Below are 24,450 nucleotides of genomic sequence, written 5' to 3'. Positions count from 1 at the left end.
GTTTTCTCATTTCAATTAAATTTTTTTAATGAATGTCAAAACCTTGTCAAACTGACGGAGATTTTGACAAACAGAATTTTTAGCGGTATCGTGGATCCATATCAATTATAAATGAATTTAAGGTATCTAGGCAGCCATGATGACTGTATATTGGGTGGCCTAACTTTTTCTACATTAAAAACATTAAAAAATGAACTATAGTAATGATTGAGAGTTACAAAATCGACCCGTAAGTGTAAATAAATTTGGCATCGTTGCATGTAGGTAGTTTGAATAATAAAATTTACCTACATTTTAATACTACAGCAACATGACAGAAATGAAAATATACAGATTAAAGCCCTCCAGGCGTGCTGTCGGGCTCTAACCAGAAGAAAAATGTCCAATTCAAATTCGTAAATTTATCACCAGAATGTTTTTGTGAAATAAAAAAATTTTCGTACCGCCGCCGCCGGCCGGAATTTGGTAGTTTATAGATCTCGAAATCGTCCAGAAACACATGAATTTTTTTTTCCTGAAAACTTTTTCACGACTATAACGAACAAAACAAAAAAAAAATATGTATATCCATCACAAAAAAGCACTTTCAATTTTTCCCGAATTTTCCAATTTTCCGGGCAACTTTTCTAATTTTTCTTTACATAAAAACCTCATACGGGTTATTATGAACATTAAAAAAAATTAGCCAAATCGTTCCAGCCGTTCCCACAGAAAAAAGCACTTTCAGTTTTTCCCGAATTTTTTAATTTTCCGGGCAACTTTTCCGATTTTTTTTTCTTTGTAAACCACCCCTGAATTAAAGCGAACAAAAGAAAAAAATAAATATTCAAATCGGTGAAGCCGTTTTTGAGTTTTAGCGAGACTAACGAACGGCGATTCATTTTTATATACTGGGTGTATTATGAAAAACCTTTGGTGCTATAACTTCCATATTTTTTTCCGATTTTAATAAATGATACGTCAAACAAAATCGTTTTTAAAACACTATAGCCCGACATGCAATGATTTTTTTTTTTTAATTATATTTTTTGACAGACCGGAGCTAACTTTGTTTTTTCAAGTTGCCCTGTATATTTTTTTATCTTCATTCTGATAGATGTTTATCTTCTGAATACACAAACATTAAAATAAAAAATAAAAAAATTGTTTTTAATAAAAAAAATAGAATTTCCAAAAATCAAGTAACCATAACTTTACTATAGCAAATGTTTGAAATTACCTCCATTCTGTCTAAGGCACATTCGACACCTTCCACTGACCCCCTTTGCGGCGTTTAATAAAAATTCTGGTGGTATTTGTTCACATACTGCTACGATTCTTTTTATTAAATAATAATAATAATAATAATACAGAATACAGCCTAAGGGAGTCCGTTTCGGCTCAGGGACGCGAGGATTGCGGGTTCGATTCCGATCCAGGGCCAAAAAAAAAGGCTATATTCTATCTCGTGATTCGGAAGTCACGTTAAGCCATTGGTCCCGGACTATTGAGTTGGTCATCACGCCCCTCATAGATTTGTAAACCAGTCCTAGATTGTGTAACAACATTTTACGAAGACTAAATAAACGCATTAACAATATCAGACGAGATTTAGGTAGAATAACTCAATATTTAAAGGGTATAAATTCTAATCATCTAAATAACTGTATTAAATCGATTTTAAATAAAAACAGAATACATTGTTTAAAATATAACGAATATAATGAAACATTAATAGAAATTAAAGACACTTTATTACAAAAATTGAATATTTATTCTAAACGATTAAAAAGATATAAAAATAATAAACAACGGAAATTTGAAATCCCCTGGAGGTGACCAAATTCATAACTTTTGGTTAAAAAAATTTACTTGTGCTTACTTGATCACTTTAACGGATTTATTAGGGAACCTAACACATTTCCAGAGTTTTTGGCCCATGGTATAACATATCTGAAACCAAAAGATTCCGATACTAAAAATCCATCAAAATATAGGCCAATCACATGTCTGCCTACAATTTATAAAATTATGACATCTTGCATTAAAGTAATAATTTACGATCATTGTCAAAAATTAAATATACTTAATGAAGAACAAAAAGGTTGTGTTAAGGAGTGTTTTGGTTGTAAAAAACAACTCATAATAGATACGGTAATAATGGAACAAGCTAGAAAAAATAATAGAAATATTTGTACCCCATTCATAGACTACAAAAAACCCTATGATTCAGTACCACATTCATGGTTAATTAAAATTCTTAAAATTTATAAAATTAATTTGGATTTGATTAACTTTTTATCCCATGTTATGACATTTTGGAAACTACTTTAAATTTATCAATAAACAATACTAAATTAAAGCAGTTAATACATATGCTGTTCCATTGTTGACCTATTCTTTTGGTGTTATAAAATGGTCCAAAACTAATTTACAGAATATAAATATTCAAACTAGAGTTCTCTTTACAAAATTTTGTAAACATCACCCCAAATCTGCTATTGAAAGATTTAATTTACCACGCGAAAATGGTGATAGGGGTTTTTCAAATCTAGAAATTCTACAACACAATCAAATTGCTTCACTAAAAAATTATTTTCTCAATAGAGCTCGTGATAACAGTTTTTTTAATGCTTTGGTTTCAGCGGATAAAGGTTACACACCTTTAAATTTAAGTGATAATGTAATTTCAGATATTGTTGAGCCAAATATACCTGACACTATAGCAAATATAAAACAAAAGTCTTTACATGGGCGATATTTTAAAGAGCTAGAACAGCCAGAAATTAATATTCAAGCTTCTCATGCATGGCTTAAAAAATCAAATATTCATCCTGAGACTGAGGGTTTTATATTTGCAATACAAGATCGTGTTATAAATACAAGAAATTATAAAAAACACATATGCGGTTTACAATCGATCATCGATAAATGTAGGATTTGCGGAACTGAAGGGGAAACCATTGAACACATCATTTCTTCTTGCACCGTTTTGGCTCAAAGCGAATATAAAAAACGTCATGATATATTCGGAAAAATTATACACATGAATTTAGCAGTTAAATTCAATTTATTAAGGGATACACAACCACATTACATTTATAAACCAGAAAGTTGTTTAGAAAATGACAATTACAAATTATATTTTGATCGGACAGTTTTAACTGACATTCACATTCAGCATAACAGACCAGACATTATTGTTTTAAATAAACAACAAAAGCAAGCATATCTTTTAGATATAGCTGTTCAAAATTCACACAATATAATACAGACATATAATACAAAAATTAATAAATATTTAGAACTATCCGTTGCTATGAGAAATCTTTGGTGCTTAGAAAAAATTTCGATTTTACCATTTATAATTTCAGCAACAGGGGGTGTATTCTTCAATTTCGAGTGATAAATGTCGCATGCGACATTTGTCAATTCTCGTACAATTCTCGTTTCATTCGCGTTTTAAACTGGCCTAATCATGCCAAAAATAGTCCAATTTACACACGAACTCCTTAAATAAACTACTATTCGCGTGGTATTCAAGAATGGAAAACATTTGTAGTGTACGACAACAACCGTTCGAGATATGTCGTATGCGACATGAACTAATCGAGATTGAAGAATACACCCCCAGGAATAGTACCGCAATCTCTTTTTAAAAATTTAAAAATTTTGGACTTAGAGAACACATTGGTGGTTGAAATTCAAAAATGTATATTATTATACTCATGTCACATCGTGAGGAAATTCCTTAACATTGACACAGAACATAAAACACAAAAAAGTCAAAATGTGGAGGCGAGACGCCGGTAATTATGTTGATAAGCACTGCACTATTCCTTGATAGTATTATCCGTAATAGTGTATGTACTCCGGCAAAATTGCCGTGCCGCCGGGTGGAGGTGGGATACGAATATAATAATTTTATTCAGAAAATACACACAGGTGTTTAACTTCGTCCATAAAAATATTAATTTTTGTTAACTACTTATAAAGTTAAATGTTTACTAATGCTAAAAAATTTATTGTAATTATATAATGGGTTGTTTATTAGAAAATTTTTAACAATCGCTAAAAATACTTTGGTTGGCTGCTCTCTTACTTTTCTCTCGATGGCGTTGTAAAATTTAGGTGATAGATACTCAAACTGTTTTATGGATTTTGTAAGTCTGTGACATGGTAAGTATAAGTCTGTTTTGTGATGGGTATCATGCTGGTGAACATCCTGTGCCCTATCAACAGACGACCTCTTGTGCATTACATATTCTAGACACCTATACACGTACAATGAAGACAGAGAGAGTATCTTCAGTTGTATGAACAGCGGTTTGCAGGAATCCCTTTTCTTTGCCCTGGCCAGTAACCGAATGACTTTCTTTTGGAGTCGAAAAAGTCGTTGACACCCACTACTATGTCCCCACAGAATGATACCGTAGTTCATGATTGACTGAAAGTGAGCGTAATACACACACTTTAAAGTTTCATTTGACACGATTTGATTTAAACTTCTTAATAAATATATTTGTCTGGAGAGTTTATTTGCTACTTCACTTATGTGTTCATTCCATGTTAATTTTGAATCAATGACGACGCCCAGAAACTTTTCATGATTAGTCGCATCGTTGCTTGTGAAAGATTTCAACGTGAAATGTAGTTGTGCAGTTTTTTCTTCATTTAATGTCATTTTATTCATTAAGAACCACTGTTTTGCTTCACTGTAACTTTGCTGAGATTGAGTCTCTACAGTGGCAGGATTGGAATTTACAGATACCAAGGTGGTATCATCTGCATAAAGATATGGAGTTGCTGTTGTTATGTTTGATTCAAAGTCGTTTGCATAAATGATGAATAGTAGAGGGCCCAGTATTGGCCCCTGTGGAACTCCGATGTTAAGCATAACACTGCCAGAGGTCTGGGAGTTATAGAATACTTCTTGTGAGCGGTCGTGTAGGTAATTATTGATGAGCTGTAAAGCTTGACTTCTTACACCATAATGTTGAAGTTTCTCTAAAAGTATTTCATGATTTATCCAATCGAATGCTTTGGACAAATCTAGAAATGTAGCCGATAAAATGCTTCCATCTTCATATGTTTGTATTATCCTGTTGACTACTTCCAGTAGAGCTGTTATGGTGGATCTACTTTTTCTGTATCCATATTGCCTTTCAGAGAAGAAACCCTGTTTATCGAAATAATCTGTTAATCTAATTTTAATTGCTAATTCGAGGATTTTTGATAATGCATGTACAATTGCTATTGGCCTGTAGTTCTGCACTTCTTCCTTATTTCCTTTTTTGTAAATTGGTACGATTTTACTTTTCTTCAGTTGCTCGGGAAAATACCCTTCCTCCAAACACGAATTGATTATAATGTGTAATGGATAAGAGATGAAATCGATACTGATATTCAGAACCTTACTAGATATATAATAGATGTCTTTGGTATTAGAGTTTGCTAGTTGTAGTATTAAACTATGGACTTCTTGTGGAGTTGTTGGTCTTAGGAAAAAAGAATTTTTATTTGATGTAATAAATTTCTTTAGATATGTCATTGGAGAGTTGTCATTTTCATCCGAGAATGTTTCGGCTATGTGCTTAACTGACTCGCCAAAAAATTGTTGAAACCTATCTGCTGTCAGATGCGGCACAGTTTCATGGTACTGTACTCCATTTAAGTTTTTAACTATTTTCCATATCGTTGAAGATTTGTTGTTGGAATTTTCTATTAAATTGCTGTAGTAGTTTTTCTTTGCCTGGTTGATGCTTGCTTTATATGCTATCCTGAGTTTGTTATACAGATTTTTAGTTTGCGGCGAACCTGTACATTTTCTGACGACATCTAACGCTTCAAGTACGTTTCGTTTTCTTTCAAGTTCTTCACCAAACCACAACTGATTTTCAGTATTATTATTAATTTTTTGCCACTTTTTAGGGCATCATTGGTAGAATATTTTTAGAAAATTTTCGAAAAACCACTCAAATTTTGCTTTGGCTGTATGCAGAATATTCACGAACCCCCAGTCCACCTTATCGAGGTTTTCGCAGAAATGTTTAATGTTATTGGTTGTCATTTGTCTTGTCCAAATTACACTATCCACTTTGATTTTTTCAATGTATTGCATGTCGAGAAAAATCACATAGTGATCGGAAAGATGAGGATCTAAAACATCTACGTCCACTTTGTTATAAATGCTGGTGATTATGTTGTCTATGCATGATGAAGATGTCGAACATAATCCCTGTTATCGGCCGGAGTCAAATAGACACTGTCTTGAATGTCCATAGCTGTCTTAGTCACTTTGCAAAATTAGAATGCACTTTTATTACTGTTTAATGTGACTGCTTGATTTAAAAAAATACATCATTTTTTAATTTCTTCTTTTTGTTTCTATGCATTAGCATTGTCATTTACATTTTCATATTTAAAATAAAAATGTCTATAAAACTGAGCAAAAAAAGTTAATAGTGCCATTTGAAAAAAAAAAGTTGACGATCATTTGTCAAAAACAGAACTCAAGAACAAATATTGGATGAATTCAAATTGTAGCCCATTTAAAACGATTTTGTTTGACATATCATTTATTAAAATCGGATCAAAAATAAGGAAGTTATAGCACCAAAGGTTCTTCATAATACACCCGGTATATATATAAGCCACATAATATCGAAAAATGAAATTTATAAATTAATTAGGTCAAACTTTGGCATTTTCCCAATTATTAGTTGTTTAATTTATTCAACCTTGTGGCATATGCCACACTCAGGTATTTTCGCACAATTTTACCATGTTAAAGTAATTTTAGCATATGGTATTATTGAAATATGTAAACGCATTTTGATATTCAAAATTGTATTTGCTTCATGATTTACGACATAATTAGTGCGATTCTGTTTCAAAATTTAGCAAGATTGTTATTGAACAATTCTGATTTTGCATAGATCCAACCAATCAACAGCTTCATATCATAGCAACTGCAACATTGTTATATAGTAATATTGGTAAATTTTAAAACAGAATCGCACCAAATGTCCCAATATCTTAACAATAAGATCTACTCGTATTATGAGATCTTTATTGCCACCGCAGTGGGTCCTTTACAACTCTATTCGTAAAATCGAACAAATTCACCTAAGCAGGTCAGTTTTACAGGGTAGTCATTGTTAAAGAAAATTTATAACACTAAAAGTCAACGAGTACCAATAAAAGCAATTTTTCCATTAAAATCGATTTAATTCAAAAACTATTGAACATTTTTCGAAACGGATTGCAGATATTGATTTTATACGCCATTGGCCACATTCCGATGCAAAAATGTAAACATGAAAATTTTTAAAAACAGTTTTTTATAAATATCTGCTCATAAAAAAAACTTTTTTTGAAATAAATTATACCAGCCGAAATTAAATTTTTCGACAAATTAAAGCTGTAAATTTCATAAATTTTTCTCAATCCTAAAGGGTCATTTTGCCACCGGCGGTAAAAGATGAATCACCCTGTAGATAAGACGAAATACTTCTTAATTTTTGTTGCATACTTATTAATAAATTGAGCTTTCGTTAGTTAACGCTTGCCTCCTCACAAATACTGTACTTGGGCCAAGCAACAGATATAGTAATAAAACCGCCCCCTAGTGCCGTATTTTAAATAGCAGTTTCCAATTGGCTTATTCAAAACGTGCGCAGATTTTCGAAAGCCTAATGTACAGTGGGGAGCACGGAATTTCGCACACCAATTTGTATGCCATTAAAAAAAACTATCTAGTCTAAGCTTTATTGTCGTTATAATCAATCATGATATATGTGATCATGACTGATGTTTCACCTAAACTGTCACGAAACTGCCGCCAGTATCTCATTTTAATAAAATTATGTCAGTAAAATGTCCCATGTGTGCGAAATTCCGTGCTCGCCACTGTACATCCACAAAAATTACTTGACGGCATCCGGCATCTTATTCGTTTTAACCTCGCTTCGGGAGTTTGACCACGTTTGTTTTCCTTGGCATTTTTCGATTTGTATTACAAAAATTTTTTTTTTCAAGACTTACAAGAATGACAAATGGCAAAGAACCTGCTCCATTGTGAAACAGGCTTCGGCGTATATCGTTCTACGCAACTAGGTCACATCCCCCTTTTTTTATTACTATATCTGTTGGTTGGCCCAAGTATATCAGACTATCCGGGACTATCGGACTACTTCTAGTGGAAGATGCGGTGTTGCCGATGTGCATGGCACGGCTTGATAAATAGAGACGGCAGTGTCACTTGCAATGGGTTTAGGGTAGGTTGTAAATATTATAATAACGGAGATTTACGACTGTGAGCACTCCATTCCAGGAGGAACAAACAATCTACATTTTTTAATAACTAGCAGGTATACTAGAACTAGATTAGCACGTCGGCAGGCAAAAATTGACCACTATCGTAAATCTCCATTACTATAAACCTACCATAAACCCATTGCAAGTCAAGAAGTTAAAGTTCCAATTTCTCTGTCCTAAACTATACTCGTAAACGTGCCGTTTCTGGCCTAGTGATACAAATAACAAACTATTATCCGATTAAAAAACAAGGTCTTGTTAAAAAATTAAATTTAAAAATAAAAATTTGTTACACAGTCTAGGACTGGTTTACAAATCTATGAGGGGCATGATGACCAAACTCAATAGACCGGGACCAATGGCTTAACGTGACTTCCGAATCACGAGACAGAATATAGCTTTTTTTTTTTTTTAATTATTTTAAATTTCGCCCTGGGTCGGAATCGAACCCGCGACCCTCGCGTCCCTGAGCCTTAGGCTATATTTATTATTATCGATTAATTTATTAACTAGTTAGTACCGAAAGACATCGCTATTAGGTCAGTATCATTTGGACCTGAAGAAATTATTAATTAACAGGGAATGAAATAAGACAAAGAGGATTTTTATGAAGTAATTTTTTGTTCGTCTTTAATTATAATCAAAGATGATATCTTCCAAATTTAACGATCCTAACTTCCCTGAGCTTGATAATACTGATATTTACTAATTAGTTGGCATCAAATTTTGAAAATATTGTGTTTTAGTGCTCTGTTCTGCATTACTAAGTGATAAAAGTGTTAAAAGTAAAAAAAATCATTATATTTTATAGCAAAATGTCTCTTTTAACACTCTTATCACTTAGTAATACAGAACAGAGCACTAAAACACAATATTTTCGACATTTGATGTCAACTAACTAAGTAAATATCAATATTATCAAGTTCAAGAAGGTTAGGATCGTTAAATTTGGAAGATATCAGGTATCGTGAAAACTTAAACTAATAAATGACTTTTACTTATGAACTCGTATTCAGCGTGGGTAGACAAGCAAAAATTTGTTAAAATTATTCCGAATATTTTTCCACTGTAGACGAGTATTATTGCTGGACTGTTTGTCGAGATGTTACAAAAGCAGAATACAATATATACAGAATAATGTATAGAAGAACAGTATGATTTCTGTTAATTTTTGCAAATATCTTGTAATTTTTTTTTCTAGAAAACGGGAACTAATTTTAAGTATGTATTATAAATTTTATATTCAGCATATGAAGATTAATAAAAAAAAGTACTTTACGCGAAGAATACTTTTTTAAAGTTAAAATTTGTAGACTAGTGTTATTGTTGAAAACCTTCAAATGATACTGACCTAATAGTAATGCCTTTCGGTACTAACTAATTAGTAAATTAAAAATCGACATGTTTTTGTTCTTTTTTCTAAATTCAACATTTTATGATTTATCGAATTGTTGCGTTACTTTTGCCCCTCACTGTATAAGAAAATATACTATTGCTATTATTGATAAAAAATTAAATCGAGACTGATCAGTAAAGCTCGGATTATATGCACTAAAAAAGAAGAAAATATGCGCATATGAACGTATGTCAGTTGGGCCAAAAAGTACGACGCATGTAAACGGGAGGGCAGGGGGAGGATTAAGTTGACCGTGCAGTTGGGCCCGAGAGATAATGCTCTTAAATTTGACCACATCTGATAGTCTAAGATCCCACTGCATGATTTCTACGTTTATCTGTTTTTTAATCAAAACAAAATTTTTATAGATAATTATGAATAGAGAAATATGTTTCTGCAGGGTTGCCTATCAAAATATGGCCGCAAGTATTTTTTAATTAAAATTAAATTAAATATTTTTTTCCCAAACAGTTTCTTTCACTTGTTTTTTATATAAATTAAAGTCATTTCAAAGAGAGATGTGTAAAGAAATTGAAAAGTTTGGGTTGCCATTTCTCACTTGACCGCAACCCCTTGGCAACCGGGTGTAAACATGTACCTCTCTGTTTAATTTATACCTTCATAACGTATTCTCATAAATTATTATATATCAAATTAAAGCTATTTTTTTTTCTCTACACGATGGAATACGGTTGCTTATGGAAAAGTAGCCGCAAATAGGGGTAACTGTTAAAGATAGATAAGAGCGAAAGAGAGTTAGCACACCACACCGTGCATTTTTTTTATGTTGTATCTTTGATTTTAAATATTTATTCCTATAGCAATACAGCAACACTTCTAATAAAGTATTTTGTTTGGTCCTGTTGAGAACATAAACATACGAAGAGAAGATTACAAATAACGCTATAATCCTACCCCTAACTAATAATCGGCCCAACTGAACGATAAATAAATCCCTCTACCTGACGCCTGGCCCAACTGGCCAACGCCGGCGCATATATAGTGAGCGGCAAAAGTATGGAATAAACTCCTTAAAAATTAAACAAAATTTTTTTCAAAAAAATCTTTGGACAGGTCAATTTTAGTTTATAAAAATACATGTTTTAGTATCAAAGAAAATTCCAAGCAGTCATTTGTTTTCGAGTGATGATCTGATCGATACTTTTTTTAAATGGAAACCCCCTATTTTTTTTTGTTGATTCTGATAGCCCTTTTAATTGTCTAAATGACAATATAAAAATGTTGTTATCTTACATAAGGAAATTTTTGAGAAAAAAAATAATAAAGTTGGAAAAAATAAATTTTATAACGAACAAAAACAAGTCAAAAAATCAAGTAGGTAAATCAAACAGTCAAATGTTAGTGTCAATTTCATTAGTATGTGTTATTTGTTTTACAAAACGTTTTCGAAAATGACTCATTTAACAGAAACACAACGTATAGAAATTTTAATTTTGATTGGGTGCGGGGATAAAACTAGATAAAACTAAAACAGGGGGAATTTCTTCATAAACTTGCTTATTGTCAACAAGCTGGGGGATGGCAATTCGAACATTTAATTCCATAATTTTAAGTACTTACTAACACAGTTTTTGACTTGTTTTTGTTCCTTATAAAATTTATTTTTTCCAAATTTATTTTTTTTTCTCAAAAATTTCCTTATGTAGGTAACAAAATTTTTATACTGGCATTTAGACAATTAAAAGGGCTATCAGAATCAAGAAAAAAAATAGGGGGTTTCTATTTAAAAAAACTATCGATGACGTCATAACTCGAAAACAAATGACTGCTTGAATTTTATTTTTAATTAAAATATGTATTTTTATAAACTAAAATTGACCTGTCTCAAGATTTTTTTGAATAAAATTTTGTTTAATTTTTAATGAATTTATTCCATACTTTTGCCGCTCACTGTATACTCGTATACAGGCTGTTTGATAAAAAACGCCTCAACCCATAACTTTTTTATTTATTATCTGATTTCAATGAACAAAAAAAATAAAGATATGGTTTTTCATGCGCTACAAAACAACTATAAAATATATTTTTTTGGTGTTATCTTCAATAGCTGACGAGAGTCAACTTTTTTTTTTAAATGGACACATTTATTTTTTTATACATAGTCTGGTAGAGCTTTTTTTTCTGAATCTAATGATGTCTTAAAAATTATCATTTAGTCGACAGCCAAATGAAAAAAAGAAAATTTTCAATTGCGGTTCAGCTTATTAAGAAATTTTCAAGGGTGTCGTGAAAAACAAATGTCAAGTGTCAGTTTGAAAATTTTCACGTGCCATTTTGCAGTGCTTTATTATTATTTTCTTGGAAAACATGAATAAAAAAAAATAATAATAATTATCTCACCCATATGTTTGAAGATCACGTTGAATGTAATAAAAATCGAAATCAAGCCGTACGGTGTTGCAGTTAATCTATTGTTCTCGTGATGATTATTTTTATTAATATTCATGTTTTCCAAGAAAATAATAATAAAGCACTTCAAGACTGCACATGAAAATTTTCAAACTGACACTTGACATTTGTTTTTCACGGCACCCTTGAAAATTTCTTAATAAGCTGAACCGCAATTGAAAATTGTTTTTTTTTTTATTTGGCTGTCGACTAAATGATAATTTTTAAGACATCATTAGATTCAGAAAAAAAAGCTCTACCAGACTATGTATAAAAAACTACATGTGTCCATTAAAAAAAAAAAGTTGAGTATCGTTAGCTATTGAAGATAACGCAAAAAAAAATGGCTGTTTTGTAGCGCATGAGAAACCGTATCTTTGTTTTTTTTGTTCATTGAAATCGGATAATAAATAAAAAAGTTACGGGTTGAGGAGTTTTTTATCAAACAGTCTGTATATGCACGCTTTTAGCTAAAAATGCACTGAAATATGCACAAATATGCAAAAAATATGCATAAACATGCTATAATATGCTCTATCACTTTTATAAAAAAAAAAGACAAATTTCACAGAATTAATCTATTTATTCAAAATTTATTAATACAGGGTGTTTTCGAAGTTGAGGTGTTCCTTTTAACCTGTGATAAAGTGCGTCTATCGATATTTTGAAACGAATTTTTAAAGACTAGTTAACATTTTGGGTCGTTTATGATGGTCTCATTACTAGGGGATTATTTACCTACCCTGTAACAAAAACTCTGGATGGTTCAAGACTTGTACCTGCGAATTATTGAGGATCGGTTACTCACCACTTTTACAACAATCTTTGTTAGCTGGCAATAAACCACTGAAGGAATCAAAAGGTCGTTTTAAAATATCTGGAATGACCATTGATAAGGGACTGGAGACCCTACATGGGTCAGGAAGTCATTCCATTTGTGAGCTTTGCGATCGCCGCTTCGATAGTTTCTAGCGCCGAGAAAAATAGCAAATATGGAAACGCGTGTAAAATATGTTTCAATAAAGTTTTGCAATTGTTTTAAAATGGATTCTTCTCTTGGATCTAAGCAAAATGAAAATGTCAAAATCTTTTTTCATTTTATAATGATGTCAATTAGCAAATTAACAGTAAAGTCGCTCGAAATTTTGTTGGTTGCTTTATGGAAATTAGTTATTAAAAAAGCAATAAGTTACGTCATTAGTAGCCAATAGGCAGGAAACCAATTTCAAATTGTTTATTGAACATTTCTTTAACTATTTACAAAGAACTGGCTGCAACTTTCTGCAACTTTGCTTTTTGAGGCACTTTTTGTGCGAAGATGGGCGTAAATTAAAGCACTTTTACAGATCCAAATAATATGAGGAGTAATTTTTTTGTTAAAGAAGTAAATTTTCGATGTGACATCAAATTGTACAATACTTGATGCATCCTACTGGACAAATGTCCGAAGAAGCTCAGGAGTTGTGAAATAAGAATATTAAAAGATTCCGCGAAGATTTTACAAGAAAATGTAATCGCAAAAAAAACATTGAAGAGGTTTTCCGTAGATTATTAATATCATGGGATCCAATCATTTCTACTTGGCGTAAAACTCCTACGAAAAACTTACAATAATTGTCCCTACCCACAACAGAACTGCTAGAGTGCTAGACCCACTTTCAATTGCAGCAGCATGCTCTCATTTCGTAAATGTTGATAGTGATGATGACAATGATGTATACGATTCCTATAGCGATTAAGCTCTATGTAAAAGTGAATATTGTATATTATTTAAATTAATATTGACAATTTTTGGCACATTTTTTGGATGTTTTGTAGCCGCCATTTTGTTTTTTTTTTTTCAAAATTAAATGTTGGATTCTTAATCAGCGACCTAAAGAACCCCTATTCAGGGTGTTTGGGAATGGTCTCCCAAGACTTTCAGGGGGAGTTTATCAGAGAAAATGTGGTCGAAATAGTATATAACGGTATTAGGCCGATATGGGTTATATAACAGACGAGGTTGAGATATTGTTTTGACTGCTGAAATATTGCTTTGTGCACGAAAAAAAATCTTATATGGTTTGGCTTAAAAATGATTGCTTGGTAACAATTCGAAATTTACTACTGTCAAAGTTTACATTTTAATTTGATCTATCTTTTATCCGTCGCCTACGAAGACTACAATAGTTTGTATGGGGAATATAGCGGAAAGGCTACTGCTGCTGTCCGAAGGTATGCTAATGCTTGTATTAGGGCAAACGGAGGACATTTTGTACATTTATTATGATTTTTTTCAATACAGATACAAATAAATAAAGTTACACAAAAATTAACGAATCTTATTAGTAGTATTAGGTGGTTAGTGCTCGATTTCAAATCCCTTTAGACGTTGATCGAGATGTGGTATCACAAATAAAACTGCATAAATAATTTCAGTTTATTGCAGCAATAAAAAAACACTTACTTCAAGGTTGCGGTGAATCTAGATAAATATTTCGATTGAATTTTTGATTTTGACCTTAAAAAAAATGCAATCCTGGTAGTTTTTGATGAGATATTATCCAAGGGAAGTATTCAAAACCGAAACGTCATTGTAACAGTAGGTACTCGATAAAAAGGCTTGTTGTCTTTTAGTTGCTAAGCAATTAACTGTCATTTCAGAACTTTAAATATTTATTTAATTATTACAACAATAAAATGGTCACAAGCTCCCAAACAGTGGGGCACCATTTTAAATTTTTATCTTTGAGAAAACCATCCATGTTGGGAAAAAATGGTATTAAGGTTTTCGACCATATTTTCCCCCAGAAACTCACCCTGACATTCTTGGGAGACCATTCCCTAACACCCTGTATACACATTTTCACAGAAATTGATAAATTTCTTCGTATTATGGCCAGATTTTCGGCGTTTCAGCCCACTGTGGCGCCTGTGGACATTTCAATTCCTAGGACTTCAAATCCGGTTACAAAAAAAAAAACACCGTTTCTATAGAAATAAACAAAGGCGCGAAAATTGAGCCCAACAAATTCAAATTTATTTATTATTTATTTATTTATTAGTTATATTTCATTTCATGTTGGTTGTAAACCTTTTTTACCTAAATTTGGAATGCTATGTTGCAAGATGATTCTAAAACAAAAAGTAAATAAAGTTATCAATAAATGTCATTTTGACGTTTTTCTAATTTATTTTAAATTAGACAACACAAGGTATTAATTTAAAGGGTTTACTACAAGTGCATAATGCCAAAAGTTGTGTCTTTCGAGACAAAACGTAGTGTGTTGAAATAGCGATGCGATTGATGGACATATTCAATGTGAGAACAATGAATTTGTATTCGATTAAATCCTAAACTGTATACAGTACAACTTCGACAATTCGGACACACTCTGATTCTATATTAATTTCTTTTAATACAATTTCAATCGATTTGTCAAAAAGCGTAACATAAGTATGGCAACATTGCGACTTCAAAATTTTCAAAATTTTCAACCTGTCAGATTGCCATGGCCAAGCATCGTTTTTTTAGAGTTGGATTACATTATACTTAAATATAATAATTTATCGAGATCAGTGTTCACTTCACTTAGTAGATCTTTAGTTGGGTTTGAAACTTGTATTTAATTAATTTAGATTAAACAAAAATCTGAATCACAAAGAAGGAGAAACAATAAGTTGGATTATACTACCTAAACACAAGAATTTGTGTTCTCTGACAGTTGACCAAAATACTTATAATGAAAATAACTTGTACTTAAGTACTGCATTTTGAACTTACTTTTGTTACAGGTGCAGTTCACCCAGTCATTAAATTTATATACCAACAGTAAGTAAACAATCTAAAATGCAGCTTTATAAAAGAAAATATGGTAGTAATGTAAAAAACGTCGATTAAGAATTTATTATGTGCATAATCGAAAGTATTACTGTTACCTTTTGACCAACACAATATCTAATTTATCTTTTTGAATCATTTTAATTGCAAAGAAATATGTACATCAAAATAATAAGTCTGGTAAGTAATGTTTTTATACAGTGCGTTCGTAAAGTTCGGAATAAATTCGATTAAACTATAAGTATTAATTTCTGAGAAAAATCCTTGAACAGGTCAACTTTGTTTTTAAAAAGTGCATATTGTTCAGTACTTTGCTTATATCGACAGCTTGTCATCTCCTAATAATGACGTCATCTATAATTTTTTTAAATGACAACCCCCATTTTTTCTCTTATTTTTTTGGTACGCCTTCGTACTAGCTAAATGATCAATGAAAAAAATTGGCACCTTACATAACAATTTTTTTGAGAAAATGACAAATTTTACTTCAAAAAATTTAATATAATTTTTAACTTAATGTTTTTTTTTAATAGATTTAGTTGCAATGGAAAGTTTATTTTAATAGACCAAACAATTTAGAACGATTTGCGGTAGAGAATTCGCACTGAAACGGAACAAATAAGCCCTGATATTATTGAGCCCAGTGTACAAAGTGTCGGTGAGTGCCAAATAGTTGGCGGGAGGCAATTTCAACATTTACGTTAAATTTTATTGTTAACTTGAGATGTTTGTTTGATTTTGTTTGAGGTCAATTAAAATTTTTACATTAAAAATTAAGTTAAATTTTTAAGTAAAATTTGTCATTTTCTCAAAAAAATTATTCTGTGAGGTATCAATTTTTTTCATTAGTCGTTTAAGTACTAAGAAGGTCCATCAGAAAAAGATGAAAAAAGTGAGGGTTGTCATTTAAAAAAAATTATTGATGACGTCATTATTAGGAGACGACAAACTGTCAACATAAGTAAAGTACTGAAGAATATGCACTTTTTAAAAAGAAAGTTGACCTCTCAGGATTTTTCTCAGAAATTAATACTTACAATTGGAGAAGTTCATGATTATAGCCAGAGGGATGTAATGCGCGAAGGCTATAAGGAACTTCTTTACCGTGGTTTATACAGGGTGATTCTGAAATAAGTTTGGAAAAAAAATGTGGAGTATCCTTGACACAAAATAATTCTGCGTAAATGACTTTTGGAGGTGAAATCAAAAGGATGGAAATTACATTATATCCTTGTATTTCCAACGCCTATGAATAGGGGAAATTTGTCCGAATTTGTTCACTTCATTAGCTACCATTGTTACATCAACTCCACAATAAAGTCGTAAGTGCAAGCACACTGCTTTGTAAATGTTTCTATGGAAATGAGTAAGGTTACGTTTGTGACTGACGGGCACCTTTGATTATTATTGTTGCTAAACTACCAAGATAATCAGGTAATCACCTTTAATTCAGCAGCGTACTAGCAATTTTGAACAAATTTTCAATCATTTGTATCTCGAAAACGAAAAAACTTTTATAAAAAAAAAAATTTGTCAATGATTTCTTTTCATCATCACCAATTACCGTTTTTTTTTCCAAACTTATTTCAGAATCACCCTGTACACAATTTTTTTTCACTACTACGCTACGGGGTGATCAAGAAGGACTGTTTAAGTTGGTAACACTGGATCGTATTTTAAATCGTATAACAGGAGTAACTTCCGGCTGTTGGTGGCTTGTCGTTGTTAATGCTATACCTATATCAGATATTTGTCAAATAAACCAACAAAACACCGTCGAAAAAACTATAATTACGGTTGAAAATCTTTTAAACAAAGCTGAACTCCTTAACAGACACGTGGCTTATACTTTAATCAAAAACTGTCTTTTCATACCAAAATTTAATTTTTTATTAAGAACAACTCCATTTTGGAAATTTTCTAATTATGTTAATTCAATTGATTCTTCTTTAAAGTATTGTTTAGAGAGAATACTTAATTTACGTTTAACTGATTTACAATGGCGTCAATCCACTTTACCGATTAGATTTGGTGGTCTGGGAATTCGTCGCATTTCCGATATTTGCCTCCCTGCTTTCCTATCTTCAATTAATGGGGTTAAAAAGCTTGTTTCTTTATTACTAAACTCAAAGGATAATGAGCTTAATATTCACCATTATGATGAAGCTTTAGCAGTCTGGGGTGTAGCAAATGAGAACGAAATACCAACAATTCCACAATTTCAGAAGAATTGGGATAATATTAATATCAAAGGAATAATTGCCAATGACTTAATCTTTAATTCACCTAGAGACTTGGCTCGTTTTAAAGCTTTGCAATGCAGAGAATCAGGATCTTGGTTACATGCAATACCTTCTCCTAATATTGGTACTCTTTTAGATAACACTTCCTTCCAAGTTTGTATTGGTTTAAGATTGGGTTGTAATCTTTGTACACCTCATATTTGCAAGTGCAATGCGAAAGTTGACGAAATTGGCACCCACGGTCTAAGTTGTTTCAAAAGCAGTGGTAGATTTTCAAGACACACTGAAATTAATTCCATTATCAATCGGTCTTTAACTTCAATTCATGTGAATTCAATTTTAGAACCAAACGGACTGTCTCGGGATGACGGAAAACGCCCAGATGGGATGACTTTAGTACCGTGGATTAAAGGTCAACCTTTGGTTTGGGACGTTACTGTTGTAGATACACTTGCAGACAGTTACGTATTGAAATCATCTGAAGTCTCAGGTTTTGCCGCTGAAATGGCTTGCAAACGCAAACATAGCAAATATAGTTCAATCATTTCGTCAAACTATGTGTTTAAAGGTTTAGCATTTGAAACCTTAGGCCCTTGGTGCAAAGAAGCCATCGATTTCATTAATGTCATCGGAAACCGACTTATCGCGGAATCAGGCGATTCAAAATCAAAGAAATTCCTTTTCGAGAGGATTTCCCTTGCCATTCAACGTGGAAACGCTGCAAGCATTCGGGGCACTTTTCCAGATTCCGCAATATTATCGGAAATTTTTGTATTATAAAACAAAAATGTTTATGTAATTATGTTATTAATATAAACATATCCAGTTGCAGTGTTATAAATAACCGAATTAAAAAATTTTCTTAATTGTACTGCCAACTTAAACAGTCCTTCTTGATCACCCGGTAGATACGTTTAAACCCTTTCTGATAATTATTAATTCGTATCCCACCTCCACCCGGCGGCACGGCAATCTTGCCGGAGTACATACACTATTACGGATAATACTATCAAGGAATAGTGCAGTGCTTATCAATATAATTACCGGCGTCTCGCCTCCACATTTTGACTTTTTTGTGTTTTATGTTCTGTGTCAATGTTAAGGAATTTCCTCACGATGTGACATGAGTATAATAATATACCTTTTTGAATTTCAACCACCAATGTGTTCTCTAAGTCCAAAATTTTTAAATTTTTAAAAAGAGATTGCGGTACTATTCCTGTTGCTGAAATTATAAATGGTAAAATCGAAATTTTTTCTAAACCCCAAAGATTTCTCATAGCAACGGATAGTTCTAAATATTTATTAATTTTTGTATTATATGTTTGTGTTATATTGTGTGAATTTGGAACAGCTATATCTAAAAGATATGCTTGCTTTTGTTGTTTATTTAAAATAATAATGTCTGGTCTGTTATGCTGAATGTGAATGTCAGTTAAAACTGTGCGATCAAAATATAATTTGTAATTGTCATTTTCTAAACAACTTTCTGGTTTATAAATGTAATGTGGTTGTGTATCCTTTAATAAATTGAATTTAACTGCTAAATTCATGTGTATAATTTTTGCGAATATATCATGACGTTTTTTATATTCGCTTTGAGCCAAAACGGTGCAAGAAGAAATGATGTGTTCAATGGTTTCCCCTTCAGTTCCGCAAATCCTACATTTATCGATGATCGATTGTAAACCGCATATGTGTTTTTTATAATTTCTTGTATTTATAACACGATCTTGTATTGCAAATATAAAACCCTCAGTCTCAGGATGAATATTTGATTTTTTAAGCCATGCATGAGAAGCTTGAATATTAATTTCTGGCTGTTCTAGCTCTTTAAAATATCTTCCATGTAAAGACTTTTGTTTTATATTTGCTATAGTGTCAGGTATATGATTAATAAAATTATTTTGTCCGATGCGACGGATCCGAGTTGTCATTTCTAAACGGTTGCTATGAAAATCGTCTACGTTAACCAATGAAATAAGCGACAATCTTTCGTTGCTAGGTGACGGTTGTTCATTATTAATTCAGTAGGAGAGAAATTCTACTTCTGGGTTCGGTTGAGGAGTAAATAATGATTCCTTTACAGACTAGTAGTGAAATAATTATTTTATTAGCAAATTAGCTTCCTTTATTGCATTTTCCGGAAATTTTTTACTAAACATTTCAACAACATCTAGTTACAATTTCTTTGATCTAATATTCTATATCTGAGATATGGAATATTACATCAAAATATCTGATTTCTGTGACTTCGGAAAAAAAGTGGGGAAGTTTTGTACTTGAACCCTCAGTAACATTTACAATTCATTGGAACTGTAAACAAGAGTGTTTTCAAAACAATACTAAATTGTTATACGAGTTGCACAAAACAGTCTATTGTCGAACGAGTTCGACAACATGGCTTGTGAAACGAGTGTAACATGCTATTTTTTCTACTTCTGCTTCATTAATTTAATTTTTTTGAATATAAAATAATTACCTAGTGACTTTTATTTTAATGGAATTGGGTTTGAATTGACGAAGCAAAGTCATTTCATTGAAAATTAAATTTACCAACCCCACATTCAATAATCACTAGAAACGATGCTCTAAAATTGATCTTTGTGAAACTGTTTTCGGTGTCACAAAATGCTCGTTGTGACATCGAAGTAGAAAATAGTAGTTTATTTGACGAGTTGAATACAATCTTTTTTTTGTTCGACGAACCCCCTAAAGGCTCCAAATCGCTTAAAATCTTTAAAATTAGCTTGACGTTTCGTTTTGACAAGTTGTGACATTTATCAAAATCCGTTCACATAGGAGAAAATTCTCAAATTCTGACAGTGTCGAACAAAAAAAGTTATTATGAAACCGAAGTCGTAAGTAGAATCAATGAAGCTTGTATGAAAATTGTCCATACTCGTTAACCAAATATTGACCTGTTTTTTCCATAGTTGAAAAAACTCTCAGAATTTCATTTTTAATTGCTTTTTCACTGTCCTTATCTGCTGTTGTATATATTATTGCATCTGATGATTACTTGATTTCCTGAATATTCCAGTACGAGAAACTGTTGTGGGCGATTGATATGTGGATTCACACTACTCTCATGTCAAAAATAAATTACTCCCTAGAATTCGAACTTTTAGGGAAATAACGTTTTTCATGTTGTGTGTAACTAGAATTTTCAAAAGTTATTTTGAATGCCTAAGGTTGGTTACTTTGAATTGAGAGATTAAATCCAAATAAATATGCCGCCAGTAACCAAAATTAATTGTGACACGAAAAATCATCTATCACTTAGCGAGAAATTAGTCATTTGCAACTGTTACAATTAATTTGCCGTCTTACATTTTTAGGATATCTTTTGTTTGTCACCAGAAACCACATAGCCTCCAACCTAACCAAATTTATGGCAACCTAGTAACGAATATCCCTAAATCCTAGGGAGTAATTTATTTTTGACACGTGAGTATGCGGTTGCAACACACGGCCATATTGTGCAATAAAAGCTATAAATCATTAAATTATATAAAACTTGTCAATTTTGATATTACCGAGAAAAGCAAAATGTCAAAACTTTTCACTTCTACGTTAGACATAATGGGCCGTATGATTTCCCTTTCATTAAAATTAAAGAACGTCGTTAAATTGTTTTATCTCTGTCTAACATAGTGCTTGGCATATAGTTTCACTTTGTCTAATAAATTACATATAGTTGACTCAAGTTGCAAAAAACCACTGGTCATTTGCAACAGCATTTTTTCAATATTTGTGAACCAAATAAAGGCACAAAACAACCAGAAAATCATAGTTTAGATTTAATATTTTCCATATAAGCACAGTTTTAAAGTAATTTCAAATGACTAATGCCATAAAAGTGCTGTCGCAAAGGCGAAGTGGTTTTTTGCAACTTGAGTCAAGTTTATTTAGCTAATGAAAGGCTTAACGAATGGGAAATCATACGGCATGCCATTAAAAGTCAAAAAAGCCTGATTTACATGTGTTAAAAATAGAAAAATTCAGTGCTCTTTATTTTTATGATGTACTCGATTTTTTTGCAATCGACTAATTATACAAAAATACAGTGTATAGGGTGCCTGTATAGAGTTCTGGGACACCCTATACACAAATCATACATAAAAAATGTTTCTAAAAAAAGTCTTTTCGTTTTTGAGATAAAAATAATTGAAAATTTGGTCAAAAGTTGCTGTATGCTAATGAGTTAATCGGGTTTAAAATGGTAATTCTGGTTGCTTGGCTGAAATTTCTTTAGCAACGGTACCTGTAACATCTATGACATTTGTCAAGTTTAATTTTAAATTTGCGAATCCCACAAAAAGTTATGAAGTTCACAAAACAAGAGTAAGTCGATTTCCATTTACTCTATGGCGAACCACATGGTAATTCAAGAGCAGCAAAGCGACTGTACGGCGCGCGTTTTCCTGAAGGAGTCCTTCGGTCTCGTTGTTCTTTTTTATTATTACCTACTTTATTTTTTACTTAAAATTTTATAGTTAATTAAGCTGATTGGTTATCAATCACTAATTTTGCTATTGATTTTAGCTAACTACATGATATTAATCCATTTAGAGAGACGTTGGAGAGGCCACTGATGTGAAAATATTCTTAAGTAAGTAATAATTAATAATACAGTAAATATTTTTCCTGTGATACATTATTTTTATCATAGTGACTTCACATAATCCCATAATCTTTTCAATTATTTGAAAATCTTCAAGGAGACGCCTAATTATCAACTAGAAAACGTTGGACTTCCTCTATACACATGATGTTACAATATACAGTGTTTAACAAAATGATCTTCTTCTAGTTATTTTTGCATTATCCTTGTAAAAATACGACGTGGCGTTCTACAGGCAGTAAAGTACGACCAGAAATATAGTGCGAATATGGCTTCGACTACTTGAGTATTTTATAACAGCCCTACCGCAAACCCCAATAAAAGTAATCCCGATCAGATGTTAAGAATGGCTACTGGAGATGAAGTTCTTTGTAAGGAGTCTATCAGGTAAACCATTTTACAGTCTGTTGTGGTTGAGTATCGTAAAAACTGGGAAAAGCCAATCGGGCAATTAAGCCATATTCGCATTCGTACTTTACCTCAACCTCAAAGTATACATCAAAATTCCAAATGTAATTTATTGCTAAGGGATGAGATCGGAAATACGCCTCAATAATGAAAATGTTTTCTTGCATGGTATACATTTTAATCGTTTGTTAATTCAATTCAACAAATTATAATAATTGCTAATTTGATAGATGACATTTATTGACAGAACTTCAAGATCACTTCAAAAAGAGTAGAGAGGTGCATGGAAATTTACATTGACAAAGCTAGCTAGATGATAATAATTTTGTTCCACACTGTATAACAATGCAATAGTTTTACTGATGTTTAACTTGTAATTTATTAAACAATAACAGGATAACTTATAGTTTTAGATTTTTAACTTTTTTAAATTTTATTGTACATATATACAAAACAATTGTTGCAATAAATGAAAAATAAAATATGTAGTTATCAAGAAACATTTTACTTGAAGACATGTTTCGTATTGATTATAATAATTTTCCAAATAACCACGTTGTTAAGTTAAATGTAAAGAAAGAAAAATAGAATACTGTTACGACCAGCAGTTGTAATAATACATAATTTGGGGGTTCTTATTTAAGGATAATTGCGACACGCTGTCAACGACTTCTTCTTCGACTACTAAAGCCTGGGACCAGGATCAGGATCCACACCTTCGTCAGCGCCAACCACTGCTCCTGCAGCAAAGAGCGACTAGAGAGAAAACGACCTCAAATTCAAATACATTTATTTCTCGTTTTGTGTATTACATTTCATTTTTCTACTTAAACTATTAACAATTTGTACAAGAGCGCTGCTGAGGGTTAGGGCCTTTTCAACGCTGGGTTTAGATTAATTTAACAATATTGAAAGTTATTTTATGGCTAATAATGATTTGATACAATAAAAAAAAGAAAAAAAGGTTAATGGTTGTTGCAATTTTAGAATTATATTACTAAGAGGCTAATGGAGAATGCGTCTGCAGCCGGCTTTGGTTTGGACTGTCGCATTCGCGTTACAATCGAAGGGAAATTGCAGAAAACCTACGTCATAATCGGGCAGAGGGGGCAAGGGGGGCGCGTGTGGTGTCCCGGCAGTCCTTGGGGTGCGGGTGGTTGTATCGTTCTGTTGTGGGTCCTGGCGGCTCCTGGTCCTAATGGTGCTGGTTGGTCCTGATACTGTGGTGCTTTTTACGGCCTATGGGTCC

General features: G+C 32.0%; 1 protein-coding gene across 7 annotated transcripts in view; it reads left to right on the top strand.

Moving 5' to 3' along the window:
* Positions 1-23,863, top strand: part of Gbs-76A (Glycogen binding subunit 76A) — a 61,322-nt gene extending 37,459 nt beyond the window's left edge. For 3 of the 7 annotated variants that reach the window (XM_069062327.1, XM_069062328.1, XM_069062325.1), the window contains 2 exons: positions 22,715-22,781; positions 22,842-23,683. In XM_069062327.1, coding sequence (XP_068918428.1) covers positions 22,715-22,718 — 4 coding nt within the window. In that variant the 3' untranslated portion in view covers positions 22,719-22,781; positions 22,842-23,683. Of the gene's footprint in view, positions 1-15,877; positions 15,915-22,714; positions 22,782-22,841; positions 23,684-23,845 lie in introns of those variants that run through there. The other 4 variants (XR_011163198.1, XM_069062329.1, XM_069062330.1 and 1 more) reach the window with 3 other exon arrangements.
* The last annotated feature ends 587 nt before the right edge of the window (positions 23,864-24,450 follow it).

The sequence above is a fragment of the Tenebrio molitor genome, chromosome 1 (assembly GCF_963966145.1).
Source record: "Tenebrio molitor chromosome 1, icTenMoli1.1, whole genome shotgun sequence".
In the NCBI taxonomy this organism is placed as follows: domain Eukaryota; kingdom Metazoa; phylum Arthropoda; class Insecta; order Coleoptera; family Tenebrionidae; genus Tenebrio; species Tenebrio molitor.
The sequence above is the reverse complement of the archived record's forward strand: the minus strand, read 5'-3'. Positions and strand labels throughout refer to the sequence as shown.